This window comes from Palaemon carinicauda, chromosome 7 (assembly GCF_036898095.1).
Source record: "Palaemon carinicauda isolate YSFRI2023 chromosome 7, ASM3689809v2, whole genome shotgun sequence".
NCBI classification, from domain to species: domain Eukaryota; kingdom Metazoa; phylum Arthropoda; class Malacostraca; order Decapoda; family Palaemonidae; genus Palaemon; species Palaemon carinicauda.
The window spans coordinates 97,441,588-97,463,410 of record NC_090731.1 but is presented as its reverse complement, the minus strand read 5'-3'; the positions used below and the strand labels follow the sequence as shown (position 1 = coordinate 97,463,410).

At 39.7% G+C, this 21,823-nt stretch overlaps 1 protein-coding gene across 1 annotated transcript in view; it reads left to right on the top strand.

The window, feature by feature from the left end:
- Positions 1 to 14,486: 14,486 nt before the first annotated feature.
- The window catches only part of whd (carnitine O-palmitoyltransferase whd), a 379,066-nt gene continuing 371,729 nt past the window's right edge, over positions 14,487 to 21,823 (top strand). The window contains exon 1 of the mRNA XM_068376806.1: positions 14,487 to 14,672. Coding sequence (XP_068232907.1) covers positions 14,511 to 14,672 — 162 coding nt within the window. The 5' untranslated portion in view covers positions 14,487 to 14,510. The remainder of the gene's footprint in view (positions 14,673 to 21,823) is intronic.

The window sequence follows — 21,823 nt, the reverse complement described above, 5'->3', positions numbered from 1 at the left end:
ACCTGCAACCGTGAATGCGAGCTGGAAGAAGTTGTGGCCCGATATTGTTTACGACGACAAGGGTTTACTCCGTCGGAAATCCAACACTCTGCAATACGGAAATCTGTGCAGTTGGCTGCCATAATTGGAGGTGACGGGTTTGGCGACATGACGACTGAAGACGTCGACGAGTTGTTGGACTGCCATTCCCAGCCCCTAACTGACGCAGACCTCGAAGACCTGACGAAATCGGCAAGTGAGGAAGAGAGTGATACCCAGGAAGAGACCCAAGAAAAATGTCGAAGAAACGGGCTTAACATTAGAACGGCTTGCCAAGGCCTGCAACCACGCGAAGGAGTTGAAAGAAATGTTGCAAGAGTGGGACGAGGATATGGTTCGCTCGATGCAATTCTGCAACAAGGTTGATGACATAATGACTCCCTACAAAATGCTCTTGGATCGAAAAAAGAAGCAGCGGCAACAACTTCCGATCACAATGTTCTTCCAGCCTCGCTAAAAAGAGCCAGTTCCTCCTGCTAGTACGCCTTCGGAAGAAATTGAAGTTTCCCAGGAAGAAGTTGAAGAGGTGTCCCAGGAAAAGACACCTCCGTCTGAAGAGACGTAAAATACTATCATTGGCTGCACAGTAGAACACATCATCAGCTTCATCATCATCATTTCTACTGTGCAGCAAATTCATCGCCATCACCATTCAAGTTTTTCTTCAACTTCTTTCGTGGTGAGTACAGTAACAATCTTTATTTTTTACTTTAATATTTTTACTGCCTGTTTTATAGTTTAGTAATGTACGTACTGTATGCATTAAGTTAAAGGGAAGGTTTTAAAAGTCTACATGTTGTGACCTATCATATTTTTTTTGTTTAAAATTTACATTTACGTACGTAAAACAATCTCTCTCTCTCTCTCTCTCTCTCTCTCTCTCTCTCTCTCTCTCTCTCTCTCTCTCTCTCTCTCTCTCTCTCTCGTAAATTGTTTTCCTGCTTTGCTACGTACAATACTGTATAATTTATATTTGTAAGGTAACATATTTTGTAAATGCTTTTACTGTAAATACTGTATGTACTGTATCATTATTTATCACTATCATCATGCGCGTTAAATGCCTTGTTTGTTCTGAGCGTACACGCCGTCGTTTCAGGCGGCGTCATAAAGAAAAACATTTCATTTGGAAGTCCTAAGAAAAATACGTAAACTAAAACATTGGTAATAAACAAATCAACATACAGTACTGTATAATCAATATAATCGATGCAAAAACTAACCTATACATATATGTGTACTGTACACTAAATGAGTTTGTTTCTTCATTATGATCAGAGATGAACGTAAACAAAACATTGGTTGCCATTTTTTATCGTGCTTTTTAGGTGTTTAGGAAACGCATGATATAAAATCGCCTTTAATATTTGTGCCTGTTTTAGTTTAGGGTGCTGTAGTACATGCATTAAGTGTTCTGTACATTAAAGGGTGGTTTGTTAACAGTACTACGTACAAGGGAAGGTTTTAAAAGTCCGAATATACATGTTAAATAAATAGGTAAATATGATGTCACTACTTCGCGGATTTTCACCTATCGCGCCCGCGTCTGGAACCTATCTACCGCGATAAACGAGGGTTCACTGTATATGTTGTTGCTCAAACCGTATATTATATCTTTTTCGGTTAAAGATTGAGGATATATTTCAAATAAACAGGATTTTGTTTAAACTTGTGTTATGTTTGACTGTATCCATTAATATATGTAGTATTAACATGGGAGTATTGTATTTAAGAAATAAAACTTAGGGAATTGTAATCTTTTCCATTTTTTATGTTTATAAGTTGATGGACACTACGGTTTATGCTTCCCAAAATGACTGGTTATGGCAAACTGCTGAAGAATATGTTTTATTTCATAAAAAAACAATTATTACAAGAAGTATCATTTTCAGTTTAGCGGAAAGAATTTTGGAATTAACTAGATGTGTCTAATGACTGAGTAGAAAGAATTTTGTAGTTGTGATAGGCGACTTAAAGGCCAGATTGAGTGCTATAGAGATAGAAGGTGTCATTGGGAAGTATGGCATACCAGGTGGAAATGAGATTGCTGAGAGACTGCTAGATATTTGTGTTGAACATGAGCTGGTGATGGGTAGGAGGCTTTTCAAGAAGAGATAAGTACTGTATATTTGGGTAAGCGTGGCAATTGGAATTGTGGTAGAAAGGCATTGATGAACTGTTATAACTAAGATTTTGGGAAGATTGAAAGATGTGCACATGTTTAGAGGTATGACTAACATAACGGTATCTCTGATCATATTTTTGTTGAATCAAAATTAGTTGTAGCAAAAGCGTGAAGACATAGAATGTGGTAGAAACGGGTAAGTAATGAAGGTGGGAAGGTTGAAAAAAAAACCAAAGGTCAAACGTGAGTACCTAGAAAGGTTGGCAGCAGTATATCTCAGGATGGAAGTGAGAGAAACTGGTGATCTAGTGGAGTGGAATTTTAAAGAAGAAAATTTTGTTTGGCTTGCAAATGATTTGTGTGGTATGAGGATTTTTGCAGGCAGCATAAGGAATGGTAGTGAGTGGTGTAATGGAGTGAAGTTGAAAGTGGAAGAGATAAAGAGGACCTTTGAAGAATGGTTGCAGAGTAATGGTATTAGGGAAGTATAAAAAATATAGAGAAACATGTGGAAGTAATATGTTAGGTAACTGAGTCAAAGAGGGCGGCTGACTGGAGATGGGTTCAGGGATTGGACCATTTTTATGATTAGAACAACAAGAAGACTTGAAAAAAAGTGAAAAGAGTAAGGAAGGGTGGATTGAGGAATGATGAGATAGCTAAAGATGAAAATGGAAGAGTAAAAAAAGAAAATAGAAGGTTGTTGAAAGGAGATGAGTTATGGAAAAGGTGGTATTAATATTTTGAAAGGTTGATGAATGTTAAGGATAACAGGGAAATATATAATAGCTGCTTCAGGTGTTGAGGTGCCAGTGATGGGAGATAAATGAGAGAGAGATTACATTGGAGAAAGTGAAGATATCACTATATGAAACAAGAGCAGGAAAAGCATCTGGTATTGATGGTGTGAGGGCTGAGATGTTGAAGTAAGGATGTGTGACTGTACTTGAGTGGTTAGTGAGCTTGTTTAATATATGTTTTATGTTGTCAGTGGGGCCAAAGGGATGGGTATATATATATATATATATATATATATATATATATATATATATATATATATATATGTATATATATATATATATATATATATATATATATTGTTCAGCTATACAAAGGTAAGGAAGATGTGCATGAGTGTGGTAATTCTAGGGTTATTAGTTTTTTGTGTGGTTTTGAAAAGTGTATGGTAGTATTAAATAATATGATTAAGCATAAAACAGAGGATGCAATCGTGGAAAGTACAGGGTGGTTTTATAAAAGGTAGGGAATGTATGGTTCCAATTTTTATAGTAAGGCAGATATGCAAGAGATATTTAGTAAAAGGTAAGGAAGTAAATGTTGCATTCATGGATGTTGAGAAAGCTTATGATAGAGTTGATAGAGAAGCAATGTGTAATGGGATAAGGTTATATGAAATTAGTGGAAGGTGGTTGCAAGCAGTGGAGAGCTTAAATATAGACAGTAAAGAAAAGAGTTAAATAGATTTTATGCTAATTGTCAGTAAACAGAGTTTCTGGAGGAGGCATATGAACATCAGATGAGTGTAGAAATAAAAATTTGTTTAAATATCTAACTTCCCTGGTAGTTACATATATATAGCTTTATCCCGCCGATTCGTCGCCCGCACGGCAGAAATTCAAAATTTGCGGCAATCACCGATAGATGGTCAGGTGATCATACCTGTGCTCCCTCTACCCAGGTACTTGGAACCATTCCCATTTGTCCTCAGAAATTCCTTGCTGTCATTCTAGCAACACATTGGAAATTTGCTTTACTTTGTTTGGGTTTGCTTTAACTACAAATTGGTGAAGTACCCATTGCTTGGTTTATTTTTGGTTGATGGCTTTCGCTGATATTGGATTTTCCTCGATTTCTTTTTCACACGGATAAGATACATTTTGTTGGTTTCCGACTTGGACAGTTTATTTTAACTTATTTTCTGGATTTTCAAGATGGCTGACTCTGTTGTTAGAATGTGTGTGAAGGGGTGCAAGACCCAGCTTTCAAAAGATGCTCTTGATCCCCACACAGTATGTAAGAAATGCAGAGGGCATGTGTGTACATTTGATAGCAGATGTAATGAGTGTGAAAGTTTGTCAGAGAGAGAGTGGAGAGAGTATGATCGCTGTGAGGCGATTGGAAAAGGACAGAATTAGGAGAGCTAGATCTTCAAGTGTTCTGTCAACTAGGTATTCTGATAGTCAAGTCCTTTCTAACTTGTCTAATTCTAATATTCCTGATCCTAGCCTTAAGGGAGTAGTACCAGACCCTCCTGCGGAGTCGGAGGTAAGTGAGCCTACTATGAAGGATATTATGGCTGCTTTTCTGCCTTGGGTCTTAAAGTGCAGTCCCTTACTTTGGATAAGGAAGTGATGTGGGGGGCAGTGCATGGTTTGCAGAGCAAGTTCGGGGACAGTGCTAGTGCAGTGGAGGGTGCGTCCGTTCGTGTCTGTCATGCTCCTAGCCCTAGACCTCTTCGATGCTCCCCAACCCCTGGGAGAAGGAATGTCGTCAGGCTAGGGGAGGTGAGAGATGTTGAAGAGCGAGCGGACGTCCCCTCGAGCGATCGTGTGGACGCATCCCAGGACGCTCCCCCTCGCCGCAGGAAAGGCGAGATGAGGAAGTGTTTGTCATCCTCGGAAGACGCAAGAGCCAGACACGGTTGGTGACAACCTCAAGAATCGAGACCTCTCAAGAGACGCAGGTCCCCCGTTACGTTCCAGCAACCCTCTTGTAGCAATTGGAGCTCTACGGAGAGATTCCTGTCAGAGGAGGACGACGCGTCTGCGCCTAAATAGAGGTGTAGGACGCATAGCTCTTCGGAGGAAGAAGACGTGCACATTACGTCAGTTCACGCTTGTCCCCCTCCCCCGGATTGGGAGGTATCGCAAGGGGCGTCACCACCTCTTCGCCAGAAGACCCCAGCTAGAGTCTCCGAAGCTGTAGACGTATGTGTAGTGCCGTCTCCTGTTGTTCCCCAGCAGCAAGAGGCACCGCAAGCAGCGTTCTTGTCAGAACTTCAGCAGTCCATTACGTCTGTTTGACGTTTACAAGTCGCAAGGATTAAGAGAGGAAGCACGCAAGAAGGAATCTAAGGACGTCAACAGACCCAGGAAGAGGATAAGACTGGAGTTAGGACAGCGAGATGCTAAGAGCACTGCAAGTTGCAGTGCTCATAGACGCTCCCTCGCAGCAAGCTGGACGCGTGACGGGAGGTGACAAGGATCGTGACGCTCCCTTGCAGCATGCTGGATGCATGCATGGCTCACGCAAGCAGGACGATGCACGTGATTCCCCCACTCGTTCGACATCGGAAATCGCCAATCCTTTGGAAGAGATCTCAGAGGCGGAGACGCAAGAAACTTTTCATGAGGCGGATCTGAAAAGATTACTTGTGGTATTGGTGGATTTATATCCGAATGATTTTCACCAGGCTGTTCCTCGGAGCCCTCCCTCTCAGTTTATGAAGGGTAGACCCCAGAAGTCTTCCTCCTTCAAGAAGACAGTTTTAGCCAGATCGGTGAAGAGGGCTTTTTCGACGTTGAACGACTGGATTTTGAAGAAAAAGGAACAGGGAAGGACAACCTTTTCCTTCCCCCCAACGAGATTGGCTTCTAGATCTAGCGTGTGGTACGAGACTGGGGAGGCCCGGTTTGGGAGTTCCTGCTTCCTCCCAAGGGGACTTCTCCAGACTCGTAGATGCCTCGCGTAGAACAGCCATGACTAAGGCTAAAGTAATGTGGTCCACATCGGAAATAGACCGCTTGCTGAAAGACGTCTTCAGAACAATTGAAGTCTTCAGCTTGATGGACTGGACTCTCGGAGTCCTCGCAGATGTTACGGACGAGAAGAACGAGACGCAAAGGCGCCTTATTGCCTGTCTCGATAAAGCTGTGAGGGACGGGACGGTCGAACTTACAGCCCTTTTCACAGCAGGTATTATTAAGAAAAGAGCTATCTGTGTTCTTTCCTGTCGTCGGGAGTGACTCTCACTCAGAGAGCAGAGCTCTTGTATGCTCCCTTGACCAAACAGCTCTTCCCTTCAGAGCTAGTGAAGGACTTATCGGAAGCTATTGCACAAAAAGCAACGCAAGATCTGATTACAAGGACTGCGAGGAAAGTTATTCCAGCAAAACTTTTAGCCAGGAAGGAGAAGGAAGCTCCTCCCACGCGTCAGCCCTTTCGTGGGAGAGCCCTTTCGAGAGGAAGCCAGAGAATGGTTGCTGGAAGACAACCTCGTAAAAATCCCAAACAGCACCGAAACCCAAAAAGTGAACTCAACAACCCCCCGACGCAAGTGGGAGCCAGGTTATCCCACTACTGGCAAGAGTGGAGCCAAAGGGGAGCGGACGATTGGACAGTCGAAGTACTGAAGGAAGGATACAAAATCCCCTTCCTAAGGAAGCCTCCTCTTTTGCCAGAGCCGTTAGAGTTGACAGTTACATACTCGGGGAGCAAAGCAGCAGCTTTTCAAGAGCAGGTAAACCAGATGCTGTCAAAAGCAGCAATAGAAGTGGTAGAGGACCCCTCGTCAGAGGGATTTTACAACAGACTATTTCTGGTACCCAAGAACTCGGGGTGTTGGAGACCTGTTCTGGACATAAGTCCACTGAACGAGTACGTGAGCAAAGTCAAGTTTGCTATGGAGACATCTGCGTCAGTCCTAGCAGGCACCAGACAAGGAGACTGGATGGTGTCGATAGACCTGCAGGACGCGTATTTTCACGTCCCAATTCACCTGAACTACAGGAAATATCTGAGGTTTGTACATCATGCAACAACTTATCAGTTCAGAGCACTTTGTTTCGGACTAAGCACAGCTCCTTACGTTTTCACACGAGTGGTATTGAACGTGGCTCTGGTTACATCTGGAAGGGGTACGAATATCAATGTACCTGGACGACTGGCTAATCAGAGTCAGGTCGCAAGAAAAGTATCTGGAGGATCTACAAGTGACAATGATTATGACGCAACAGCTGGGACTGGTAGTAAATCTTGCCAAATCACAGCTGACGCCTTCACAAGACATCATCTACCTGGGGATCAGGATTTAGTTAGTGGTTTCTCGGGCTTATCCAGCCCCGAAACGCATTTTAGAATGCTTAGTACTAGAATGCCCGATGGAGTCATTTTGACTCCTTGCTACTATTCAAATAGCTCCCGGCTCGGTTCATCCATATATTTTTATGAATCCTTTGGTGACTTTTAATGATTTTGAGTGTATTACATTCTACAAGCGCAGAAAGGTTTACCGGATTACTTTAGATATAATTTTTTCAGATGTTGTCATGGATGCCCAAGGGAGTCATTTTGACTCCTTTCTGTGAAACTTCTTAAATCATATGAATCCCGTTTTCTAATAATTTTACATCATATGTTGAAGATTATAAGATAATTCTTGCTTTATTACAAGCTGACAAATGTTACCTTTCACTATTTTCTAATTTTTAGAACCCAATTCCTTGTGAATCAAGTAAATTTTCTAATGACAATTTTCAAGAAACATAGCATTTGTTATTTTACTGATATTCATCGAATGACTACATACTTTCTCTCCTCGTTTTCATTATCCTTGTATGAGTGCAACATTCATACATTTGGCAGTAGTTGTAGAGCCTAATGCTAGTTCGACTGTTCATTTCATTACAAATGAAGAAACAGAAGAGTGTATTTTGGAAGATATTGTTCCTTCGGATGGTGCAGAGTGGAAGCAAATTCTGGCTGATAAATGCTCAGGTGGCAGACGGTCAATAAAATATTTTACGAGAAATCCCTGGACCTACAGGCCATGCAAAAAGATGTATCACTGTTGGTAGCCCAGCAAGTGCATGGCGACTAATGATTGACAAATTCATAATACAGTACATCAAAAATTATACAATGGCTGAAGCTCACAGACAGAATAAAAGCCAAAATTTCTATCTAAATGATGAAGAACTTGAAGCATTTATTGCTGTTATGTATGCCAGAGGTGTAGCAAGTAAGAATGACAGACCTGTGCCAAGCCTTTTGAGAGATAAATGGGGTATTCCACTATGCAAGAAAGCTATGTCAGGAAACAGATTCTGTGAAATTCTACGGTTTTTGCGATTTGACTAAAAATTTACACGTTCAAAGAGACTCAAAACTGACAAATTAGCATTATTTTCTACAAAATGGAATAGATTTATAGATAACAGCATTGCTTGCTGCAAACCTGGGCCTAATATACCTATTGACGAGCAGTTCTTTCCATGACATCAAAACCTGATAAGTATGGTCAGAAGTATTGGTTACCTGTAAATAAGGAGAGTAAATATCTGGTGAATGGATTTCCTTATGTAGGTAAAGAAAAGCATCGTCCTACAGAAGAGGGGGTCGCTGATTATGTGGTCATGAGAATAATGGATCCCTATTTGAATAAAGGGAGAGATGTCACAACAGATAATTATTTTACATCGGTCAACTTAGCCAAGCAACTAAAGAAAAAGGGAACCAGTATCATAGGGACCATGAATAACATAAGAAGAGAAGCGCCTGCGACAGTGAGAACCATGAAAGATAATTTGTATTCTACCAATCTTTACAAGTCTGGTGACATGACTCACAGTCTATCAGGGAAAACTAAAAAACAGATGTTGCAGTTCTTAGCACTCTCCATCAAGATGTTTCTTTAGACTAAGAAAACACTGGAAACAATTAAATTTTACAACGAAACAAAATATGGAATGGTCATTTTGGACAAAATGGTTCGAAAGTATTCAGTGAGGACGTGCACAAGGCGATGGCCTATTCATTCCTTCCAAACTACCTTAGACCTGGCAGCTATAAATGCATGGGTTATCTACAAGGAAGTAACAAAAGAAAAAATTACCAGGAAACAATTCCTAGAACAACTATCCGAAGAATTAGCAAATATGAATATACAGTCAAGGAAGAAATTGGATCAGTGGAGGAAATCAAGGAAATGGAGAAAACAAAGATCAAAGCAAAGACCCAAAGAAATACTGCCAAGTGAAGGCTCATTGCAAGAAAAACGTACAGCAAGAAGTTGCACGAGATGTGAAAAATCTTTATGTGGGACCTGCACCTCAAAAGTTGAACGTGTGTGTAAAAATGTGATCTGGAATAGATTCAAATGGATATTCATGTAGTTGCCTATTATATGATTACTAGGATATCTACCTCTTCAATTTCAAGATTTTTTCAGTTTCTTCATTCCTGTATACATTGGAATACAGAGGGTATTCCAAAAAATATAGTAAAAATAAGAGATCTATTAGCCCAATCAAATGTTTATCATTTTCTTCCTAAGACCAATATTATGAGACCTACAACAGAATAAAATTACTCTTTATTTATGTAATAATGAATATAAGAATCAATATATAAACTTTTATTTACATAATTAAGGTTGAAAATATATAGGAGTTAAAATGACTCTCCGTGAGCATCCATGTGGGTAACTAAATATGATTAAAAGTATTTTTAACAAAAGAACATTGTACACAATAATATTACATTGTTTGTATACAAAACTGGTTATAACAATAAAAAGAAATGATAGAAAAAGAATTATATTCTGAAATAACCAAAAAATCCTGTGGGAGTCAAAATGACTCCCTTTGGGCATCCAGGCACATTGCTAAAGCCAGGCATCCTAGTGTTAAAAAAGGTGAAGCTCTTCCTAGGGTGATGGACCTGCTCGGCGAGGGAATGGCTGAGTTTGCTGGGGACCCTCTCCTCGATTGAGCAATTCGTCTCCCTGGGAAGACTACATCTACGTTCACTTCAGTTCCATCTGTCAAGATATTGGACAAGAGACCAAGACCTAGAAACGTGAATTCCGATCCCTCTGGGAATCAGAAATCAGTTGAGTTGGTGGGATGAACCCAACAAGCTACAAGAAGGCTTCAAATTTCAACAGAAGAACCCTGACCTAGTGTTGTATTCAGACGTGCGGTGGGGTGCAACGCTGGGGAAGGGCGAGATCTCGGGTCTATGGGAAGACCATCAGAAGAAATGGCACATAAACATGAAGGAACTGGTGGCCATTCATCTAGTGCTAATACACTTCCAGGAGGTGGTCCAAAACAAGTTAGTACAGGTCAACGCAGACAACACCACAGCGTTGGCCTACATCAGGAAACAGGGAGGCACTCATTCAGATTCCCTTTATGAGGCAGCAAAAGATCTCCTGCTGTGGGCAAAAGTGAACAATATAACTCTGATAACCCACTTCATAGAGGGAGAGAAGAATGTCAGAGCGGATCTTCTCAGCAGAGGAAGACAGGTTCTCACGACAGAATGGACCCTACATCACAAGGTGTGCAGCAGGCTTTGGAATCTGTGGGGAGAACTGTCAATAGACCTCTTTGCGACGCAGACAACAAAGAGGTTACCTGTTTACTGCTCTCCAGTCCCAGACCAGGAAGCAGTGGCAGTGGACGCCTTCCTCATGGAGTGGGAAGGACCAGACACGTACGCCTCCCCCCCCCATTCAAGATTCTAGACAGTCATGAAAAAGTTCAGGGAGTCGAACAACGCCCGCATGACCCTGATAGCTCCATTTTGGCTCATGAGACCCTGGATCACAGAGGTGATGGAGTGGCTAGTAGACACCCCCAGATCGTTACCTTGTCGGAATGATCTACTCAGGCAGCCACATATAGAGAGATACCATCAAAATCTCCTCGCTCTCAATCTAACTGCCTTTCGACTATCTAAAAACTGGCAAGAGCTAAGGGCTTTTTGAGGGAAGCTGCAAGAGCAATCGCGAGAGCGAGAAGGACATCCACAATCAAGGTGTACCAGTCAAAGTGGGACGTTTTCAGAGAATGGTGCAGAGTTAACAACATTTCCCCTTCCAGTACCTCTCTAACTCAACTGGCAGATTTTTCTGTTACACTTAAGAACCCAAGAGAACTAGCAGTATCAACCATCAAGGGATACCGCAGCATGCTAGCTTCCGTCTTCCGTCACAGAGATATTGACGTGTCGGGAGACAAGGATCACTCAGACCTCATAAGGTCCTTCGAGACAGTTAAGAGGAAGGACAACCCAACCCTCTCTTGGAATTTGGATGTAGTCCTGATGTTTTTAATCTCGAGCAGGTTTGAGCCTCTTGACATGGCTTCGTGGAAGGATCTCATTATGAAGACCCTATTCCTCGTTGCGTTGGCAACAGCCAAGAGGATAGGAGAGTTGCAAGCCTTTAGCAAAAATGTAGGCTTCAATGGAGAGAATGCAGTCTGCTCGCTGCAACTAGGTTTTCTCGCCAAGAACGAGAATCCTTCTCAGCCATGGCCCAGATCCTTTACCATACCAGGGTTAACTCATTTAGTAGGACAGGAAAAGGAGAGAGGCCTTTGTCCAGTGAGGGCTCTAAAAGTTTATGTGCAGAGGACCAAAAACATGAGAGGACAGGCAGACAACCTCTGGTGCTCGGTGAAGAAACCTTCGTTACCCTTGTCAAAGTATGCACTGGCGTTCTTAATCAAGGATTTAATAAGGGAAGCTCACAATAACTGTGACAAGAAAAGCTTCCCAATCCTCAAAGTCAAAGCACACAAAGTAAGAGCTGTGGCAACTTCGATGGCTTATAGACACAACAAGTCTATGAAATCGATTTTGGAAGCGACATTCTGGCGAAGCAAGTCAATCTTCGCAGATTGTTACCTAAAAGAGGTGCAGACCCAATATGAGAATTGTTGTTCCGTGGGTCCGTACGTTGCCTCCGGCGCCATAGTTGGAGAAGGTACTACTGCCTCTAACCTATAACCTTGTTTATACCCTTGCTTTTTCTTGAACTTGATCTCACAGGTTGTCTGTGAAGGTTGTTGCAACCTTCCACGGTCTGGGGTGCAAGTCCAAGTTATTTTTTATGGAGTTTGTTTTAGTGTGTTACTGGGTCAGGTGGTCAGCTCATTGTCCATGGCTATGCTAGGATAGCAAGGGTGGTGGTCTAGTCATGTTAAGGTCGAGGACCGTGTGACAGCCCCACAGAGACTTTTTACAGCCCCCTGGCCCGATCGCTGGGTCTCAAGGAATGCAGGCGAATGAGGCAGGAAAACTATGTAGGCAGCTTCCTTATCAGGTTGGAACCAGATTATTGGTACAGCTAATTTGTAGCGATTAATAATTATACAAATTCCCAACGGTGTTGTGGTTCTCTAACCCACCACCAATGGTGTCAATCAGCTATATATATGTAACTACCAGGGAAGTTAGATATTTAAAAATGGTATTTTCATTTTAAAATAAGTTTTTAAATATACTTACCTGGTAGTTACATATATAAAAGGTCCCTCCCTCCTCCCCTCTGAGAACAGGGACATGGAATTTCTGAGGACAAATGGCAATGGTTCCAAGTACCTGGGTAGAGGGAGCACAGGTGTGATCACCTGACCATCTATCGGTGATTGCTGCGAATTTTGAATTTCTGCCGTGCGCGCAACAAATCGGCGGGATAAAGCTATATATATGTAACTACCAGGTAAATATATTTAAAAACTTATTTTAAAATGAAAATACCATTTTAACATGATTCTCTTTTTAGTATTTTTCTTATATATTTATTGAATTTTCTATACTTTTCATGAAATTGCCTATGGTATAAAATTATAGACTTGTTATTGATTCGGCTTCATTGACTATTGCAATTACCAAATCCAATAACATATAGTTATTCATTAATTCTTTCTCAGATTGAAAACTCATTCTTTTATTGCTTGCACTCATCTTCAGCTAAATATATTTTTTCAAACTGCTATCGAAAATGTCTGCTATATCAATCAGCGACAACTCTTTACAAGGAGATATAGTCTTTGAATAACACTCACTTAGCTTTAAATGCATAATGAGGCCATAGTTTCACTATAGTACAGTAAACGATCAACTGATGATCTTTGTTATTCGTAACAGATAACTATCGTACAACACCAAGATAGAAGATCGTGCTAGAGTATGTATGAACACTACAATGCAGAGTATGGGTATTTTGATGCTTGGATGAACAGATGGGCTAAGTACACTCAAGTGTTAAGCCATCAACTCGACTGGAGTTTGAGTAGATGAACGGATTGATGATGTACAATGAAATTTTTATCAAGTGCTTGATTGTTTTATGCAGATATTTATAGTTTACTTTTTAAAATGAATCTATTGGTAAAGTTTTTATTGTTGAATCTGCATATAAGAAGGGTGGACTGAATTCCTATTATCTTATTTTTAGTCAAAATGTTAGACTATGAAAAAAGCCAAGTAATTCAAGGCTAGGCTTATTGGTTATTGAAAAAGGAGTTAGACAGGGAGACCTCAGCTGTTCTAAATTATTCACAGCATGCATAGAAGTTTTTAACAATTTTGATTGGGAAAATGGAGGAATTAATATTAATGGGGAATATCTTAACAACTTAAAGTTTGTATATGACATAGTTCTGTAGTGAATCATGGAAGGAATTGCAAAAGGTGACAGAAGATTTGAGTAGAGAAAGAATAAATGTAGGACTGAAAATGAATGTGTAAAACTAGATGATAATGTTGAAAATGCAGAGATAGTAGATAAAGGGTATGGATGAACCTGTAGATATTAATGAATATATGTACCTAGGACAGACAGTACTTCCCCAGAATGTGAGACCAAAATTGAAAGAATGATAAGCATGAGATGGAGAGCATTTGGTGAACAAAAGGAAATTATGAAATTAAAATGTCATCTTCTCAAATGAAGAAATGTATTTAATGAGATGGTCCTATCAGTATTAACTAAAGCCTTAGAACATAAGGTAGATACAACTCAAAGATCTATGGAAAGGATAATAATGGGAATAAGCAACATGTGTACAAGAGCAAAATAAGGTAGTAGAGGATATTCTAGCCACATGTAAGAAAAAATAATGGACATGGGAAGGACATATAATGAGAATGACAGATAATAGGTGGACATTAAGAATAACATAATGGGTCACTAGAGATTACCAAAGAAACGGGAAGGAAGAGAAAACGACAGATTGGCGACTTAAAGAAATATGGAGATATAGACTGGCATAGAAAGATTATAAACAGATGCAAGTAAAAGGACATCTCTGAGGCTTTTGTTCTGCAATGGACTAGTGACAGCTGATGATGATGAAGAAGTAATGAGGCTAACTTTGTATGTGTTTTAAAAACAAATGCTTGTTTTAAGGATGTTTTGGAAGCTTGTATAGAATAGGCAGAAGATTTTTTAGTTTTTTATCATCATGAATTGGCTCAGCTGTAAATGCCTTGAATATAGTATTTGAGAAGTGAAATGTATTAACATTTTGCCATATATTTCTTACCTTTCAAAGATGTTTATTGTATTTTATCAATATTTTCAGGTTGGATGTATGAGAGCAGGGGCAAGGGCCGTACAATGAGCATCACATCTCGCCTGTGGTTTTCAGCTGTAACATTTTTGACTGGGTTTTCCCGCCCCATGCTGTATTCTTATCAAGGATCTCTCCCTCGCCTTCCTCTACCTGCTCTGAAGGATACTATGTCCAGGGTAAAAAGGATTAGTAAAGTTACCTAATGATTCCCTTTTTACCTAACAAGTTTCTTCATATTAAGTAGCAAAATGAAACAATATAATAGTAGCTAAGTTGTCTTATGCTTACCTGCACAATCAACATCTGCTAATAGATTTTGCTGCAGCAACTTTTTTCTAATTTTGTTTCCTCTGTAATCCATTTATGTAAGTGTAATTTACATACTAATGCCAGAATGATCTGTAATTATCAGTTAAGGGGACCGTCCGCCATGTCCGCCATTTTTTTTTTAATGATCCAAATTACACAATTTCTATATATGTTTTAGACATATATAATACCTTCATCATATAAAAATTTCAAGTCATTTGATCAAAAACTTTTGGATTTATGAGCAAAAATCATGATTTAAAAAAAATATTTAGGTACATTTTTCCTCACTAGTATAATACCAATTGTATTGAAACTTATACCACAAAAACTACTCTAACAACCGAACAATTCTGTCAGACAGAATTTTGATTTTCCTTTCTCTTTTTTTTTAATGAATTTTTATTTTTTTTCCCTCGTCTAGACGGAAAATAATCGTGAAAAAAAATGTAAAACGAAAATCAAAATTTTGTCTGACAGAATTGTGCGATTTTTATTCTTCTTTTCAACGATATCTTTTTCTCTAATATCGAACAACAAATAAGTGAGAAAAATGTACCTAAGTGGGAATAAGTATGTTTTTGAGTTATGAGCTCCCAAAGATTTGCAGCAAGCTTTTGCTTCTTTTCTAAAAGAAATCAAGATATTATTATGATAACTTTTATTGTTCATTCCTACATAAATGCACCCTAAAGGAGGTATTTGAACCCTCAGTTTACTATTCCTGTTATGAGTTGCCTGCGATCTGTAATTGTTGCCAGTGTTTTAGTTAGCAGGTTTCAGCTTTGTACTCTTATCCAGGTTTCCCTCTTTCTTGGTTCTTTTTTCTTGTTCTCCACTTACTTTTTGTTCTTTCTATCACCTTATGTAACATTGGCATTGCTATAAAATTCCAGAGGACATTGTGAAAGCACAATCAACATATGAACTTCAAGTAAATAAACACATGCATTATAATTTCTATATGCCTTTGGAAACTTTGTGATTTTTTCGTAGCTGGTAGTTTTCATTCACTTACCCTCTACCAATGCCTTTCATATCTGCCAGAGGTACGAGATTTCGAAACACAGAGAGAGAGAGAGAGAGAGAGAGAGAGAGAGAGAGAGAGAGAGAGAGAGAGAGAGAGAGAGAGAGAGAGAGAGAGTTGAACATTGTTATTATAGTATTTGTATAAATGGGAGTTTTTAATAATTGGAGAGAGAGAGAGAGAGAGAGAGAGAGAGAGAGAGAGAGAGAGAGAGAGAGAGAGAGAGAGAATATAAAAGTATTTGTATAAATGGCAGTGGTATATAATTCGAGAGAGAGAGAGAGAGAGAGAGAGAGAGAGAGAGAGAGAGAGAGAGAGAGAGAGAGAGAGAGAGAGAGAGAACTACGCATCTGTCAAACTCAGTCCTACAGACGACCCCATAAGGATGACGTCATTATTTAAAGACCGCTATTTTCATTGTTTGGAAAAATTATTGACTATTTGTGCTTTCTACAACCTTAGGTAACATTGGCCTTGCTATAATGTTCCCGAGGGCGTTGTGGAAACACAATGTACATACGAACTTCAAGTAAACAAACGCATACATTATAACTTCTATACATCTTTGGCATCTTTGGCTTCTGTTTTCTTGTTCTCCACTTACTTTTTGTTCTTTCTATCACCTTATGTAACATTGGCATTGCTATAAAATTCCAGAGGACGTTGTGAAATCACAATCAACATACAAACTTCAAGTAAATAAACACATGCATTATAATTTCTATATGTCTTTGGAAACTGTGATATTTCGTAGCTGGTAGTTTTCATTCACCTACCCTCTACCAATGCCTTTCATTTCTGCCAGAGGTACGAGATTTCGAAACAGAGAGAGAGAGAGAGAGAGAGAGAGAGAGAGAGAGAGAGAGAGAGAGAGAGAGAGAGTGAGTTGAACATTGTTATTATACTATTTGTATAAATAGGAGTTTTAAATAATTCGAGAGAGAGAGAGAGAGAGAGAGAGAGAGAGAGAGAGAGAGAGAGAGAGAGAGAGAGAGAGAGAGAGAGAGAGAGAATAAAAGTATTTGTATAAATGGCAGTGGTAAATAATTTGAGAGAGAGAGAGAGAGAGAGAGAGAGAGAGAGAACTGCGCACCTGTCAAACTCAGTCCTACAGACGACGCCATAAGGATGACGTCATCATTTAAAGACCGCTATTTTCATTGTTTGGAAAAATGATTGACTATTTGTTCTTTCTACAACCTTAGGTAACATTGGCCTTGCTATAATGTTCCCGAAGGCGTTGTGGAAACACAATGTACATACGAACTTCATGTAAACATACGCATACATTATAACTTCTATACATCTTTGGCAACTTTGGCTTCTGTTATTGTAGGAGTAGACTTCGTTCATCTACACTCTACCAATGCCTTCCATTTCTGCCAGACGTACGATAGATCGAAATATAAGTGAAAAATCGCTATATATATGCAAAATTACACACAAAGACGATTTTGTCAAACTAAGTCATGCAGACGACACAGTAAGGATGACGTCATCATTTAAAAACCTCTATATCTTCGTTATTTGTAAAAATAATTGTCTGAAACTTCTAGGGAATATGTACGACATGTTTACGCATACATAGAAGCAATAAAACGATTTTCGATTTCTGAAAGTTATGTCAATACCCCATGGGGGACGGTCCCCTTAATTAAAATTATTTTGTTAATGATTGAACTGTATGATTCCATTAATTTAATGAACTCATAAATTTATGTAACAGTAAGATTTCTAATAAATCTCTATGCATGCTGTTTGCTAGTGTGTTAGTTCCGGTCTGCCAGCTCAAATTGAGTCGAGTGACCTAGAAAGAGGTAGCTGAGCTATGTAAGGCTACCAAGAGCACACATGACTTGTGTGATATTCCCATTGCAAATCAACATGGTAGTACCCAGTTTCACCTCTAGGAAACACTACTCTAGATCTTGTGACTGGTGTGAGCAGACTTCTTGTTTACCTCTCTTGGCTTTTGCATTTTGATTCAGCTAAGAAGCTTGCTTCTTAACAACAATCACCATTCAGAATTTTTCAAATCTTTGTGAAGTATTGACAGCGAAGAAGACTTATGAAGAATTAGACATAGATTTTCACTTTTTCTTTGCTAGCATGGACCAGATCAACTGATCTCCAACTTTAGACCAACCTTCCCTTTCTACTTCATGTGGCAAGGCTAAACTAAGTAGCAAAACTGCATTTCATGACCATTCTTTGTGCTGACTGTTGGTAGTGAATTGTAACTTGAGTCGTACTGTATGTGATGAATGTACACATTGGTCACTCTTTGAGACAAGTGTATGTGAATCATATGACTACCTAGCTCAAGAAAAGACTTTCCAAGCAAGGACACAGAGAGGGTTCAGTTGATTGATGCGAAGTAGGGAATCATTTTAGACATAGCTCAGTTGAGGAGGTATTAGGAGGTGAGTGTGACAGTACGTCGATAATTTCAAAGGTGGTCAGCATGTCAGGTGAGCAACATGTCTGTTCTCCTATCCTTATGGAACCTAGTGTAACAAGGTCAGTGGCCCTGGAAGAATTCGGGCAGAAGAATGTTGAGGGTCTCAATTGGGGTGTGTCAACCCTAGAATTGACACCTTAGTGTCAGGTATTGCGTGTAACCTTTAAATTCAGCACCAACCTCTCTTTTTCAGATCCCTCGGTCCTGTTCAGGGTTCCCATTCCACCCCATGGTGAAGGAAGGACTCTTGCTGAACCTACCCTAACAGGTTCTGAATGAATCCACCCTGATGCTTAGCAAGTGTGAAGTAAAGTCATACTTCCCTTTTAGCTCAGAGTCAGGTTTTAAGGGTAGTGACAACAGACATTGCTCCTACCATGCGGGGAAGAGGCAATCAAGGTCACAGCTGATTGCTTCTTCCAGCCTTCCTTGTGTGGAGCAAGCACTTCAGGAGACTTACAATTGTCCTTTTCCTGGGGACAAGGTTTTGTCATGAGAGGGTTGTGGGGGAGAGTGGCACTCCAGCTAGAGTGTGGAAGTTCAAGGAATATTTTAGCTTCTTGTTTGTTTGAGGATCAGGGTGGTTGAAGTCAACTATCACAACAGAGGAACTTAGAGAGTTCCCTTGTTCATGTTTCTGTAGAACACAGAACAGGCAAAGAAAAGGAATCCAATTCCATGCTTCTCAATAGGAAAATACCTACGACATGGCAGACAGATGGTCACCAAGAGGTGACAAGCCTCACTTTATTATTATTACTACCTACAGTAAGCTACATCTCTTGTTGGAAAAGCAGGTTACTACAGTATGCTGTAAGGCAAAGAGCTCCAACAGGGAAAAATAGCCCAGTGAGGAAAAGAAATAAGGAAATAAACTATACTTGAAGTAAATTAATATAAAATATCTTAAGATCAGTAACAACATTAAAGTAGATTTGTCATATATAATCTATGGAGAGACTTTTGTCAGCTCTTCAACATAAAAATATTTGCTGCACCCCTATCTAACAGTTCACTAGCATTCAACTCATACCACCCTCCTAATGATAGAATGCCTTGATGAAGTCATTGAGCTTTAGCACGGCATTTCATTCTCGTGCTGAAACTTGGTGACGAGCAAGATGGCTCTCGAACTTGGGGAAATTGCTCTGCTCCCCTAGTTCAAATTAAAATTTCTTTCTAATCTTTCTCTTCCTCTTAATATTACTTGCACCTTCTCCAAATTTTATAAACTTTCTTTCATGTTGCTGACCCAACTCTGAGTAAAATTTCCCATATGTATATGTGTATATATGTATGTCCCTTTTTCTTTTTGATGGCATTGATGTTTCTACATCCGTTATTGCTGCCTGCTTTGATGAATGGTAGGAGGTGTCACGGTTGGGAGGTGTTTGCGCTCAAAGCTATACGAAAGTATTGAATTATCTCGGCCATCCCGAAGATGGTTTGGACCTTTTTGGCGGAACTATTCTCAAGTGTTGGGTCTTTGGAATCCAGGGGGATCCAATGCTTGGGGTAGGACTATTGGCTTTTGGCCAGAAGCCCATCATTACAGATACGGGGAGGATGATTCCATAGCTTTTTGGTCTCGGTCCAAACAGGCGGGTTCAGCTTACACCGCTGCCTCTCTATCTGTTTTGATGCTATCCTTCGGGTAAGGTATAGATTGGACCATCTGGGAAGTATACTCTCATTAGGCCAATAGTGGAGAGTGCAAATTTCCTTTCCAACATGTGATGCCTTAATGTTCTCAAGCAGGTAAATTAAACTATTTGAATTCACATTATCCTTTTAATTTTTTCTCATGGATTCCGGTGATGACTCTCCCTCTCCTGGATATGCTGACTCTCCCCCGCACTGTTGATGACCTCTGGCAATTCATTTAAAGACAATTCCGCTGACGACTTAGGAACTAAAAAGGACTATTCTTTGAACATTCGAAAAAAGGGTAATTTGGGCAACACAGGAAAATTGAAAATCTCGCATGTTACTCAAATCCCATTAGAAGCTAATTATAATGTGCTACATAAAGTATTTGAATGCTACGGATTAATAAAAGAAATTAGAATGAAACTTCAAGAGGACAAATGGGATTCTTGGCTATCATTTAAATGTCATGAGGAGCATTCAATGCAAGCCGTAACATTATTAATATTAAAGTAGGTAATATGAGTATTAAGGGTGCTCTGTGTGATGGGGTACCTGAAGATTTTGATGTCTATAGAACAGCAGACTGGATTGATAAAGACATAGAAATAGTTATGCCATCCCAAAGAAAGCCCAAACCACCAATGTGGATTCTTGCTCAATCTACAGGAGGTACAGAAAATTATTTTAAGATCTGCAAATTTCTTTAGAAGAAGGTAGGAACAATCGCACCTGGAAATATATCTCGATTCGGCAATAAAAGTTACTTGATAAAGGCCAAGTCATACACACAGTCTGTCATATTGTCCAATTTAAAGACAGAAAATGATATCAAATTGGACACCAAACTCCATCTAAACTTTAGCTATGGAAGGGGAGTGGTTTTCAATAGGGATCTATTTGAATTTACTGAAGAGGAGATATTGGCTATGTGTCCACTGTCAGTGTGAAAAGTACATAAAGTACCTGGAACATCAATGATTATCCTTACTTTCCTGGATGCTGATGTACCTTTCCACATAGACATAGAAAATGATAGGATTAGAGTTCGACCTTTTAAGCATAAGCCACTGCAATGTTTTGATTGCTTTAAATCTGGGCATCCTTCCAAAGTTTGCAAGAATGATAAAATTTGTAATACTTGCTCCAATCTTTACCATGGAGAATGTACACTCTAGGCAAGGTGCTTGAACTGCAACTCTAATCATAAATCTAATGATAGGAGCAGCCAATGTTATAAGTTGGAAGAGGCTGCCCTCAGTAAATCAATTATTGAACATGAAGGCGTGGGGCATGCAAAGAGATTATTAAATAAATCTACTATATATGCAAAGACATTAAAAACAGGAGAAAAAGTTCCTCGGGAATCATCTAACCCACCTATTACGGTAGGTAGTTCTCGAAAAAGAAATTCACCATCTACTGATAAAGTGCTGCCTAATAAGACAAGAATATCTCCTCCTAAAGATTTACCATTGAGTATCAACAAAAAGACATTGCCCACCACTATCAAACCTTTGTTCCCCATTGCAAAGGATAGTACTAACCTCTCCCAGGCCATATCCTTGCCTGATTTAATGGAGATTCCACCTGAAACCAAGTTATCAGGTGCACCTGTAGTGGGGAAGGTACAAAAACCTGGTAGCTCACAACCTATTAATCGTAAAAGAGAGAGACCTCTATCTCTCTTACCCCCTTCCGTAAGAAATATTAGAGTTATGCCATCAAATAAATATGACGTTTTGTCTGTTGATGTTTCTGATCAACCAGAAGTCAATTTAAATGAATCAGAAATTCCAGTTGAGGTCCACCATCCCCCTCAACAATTAGATCAAAAGGACAAAATGAAAATAATAAACATAAAACCCAATTTATCAAAACCC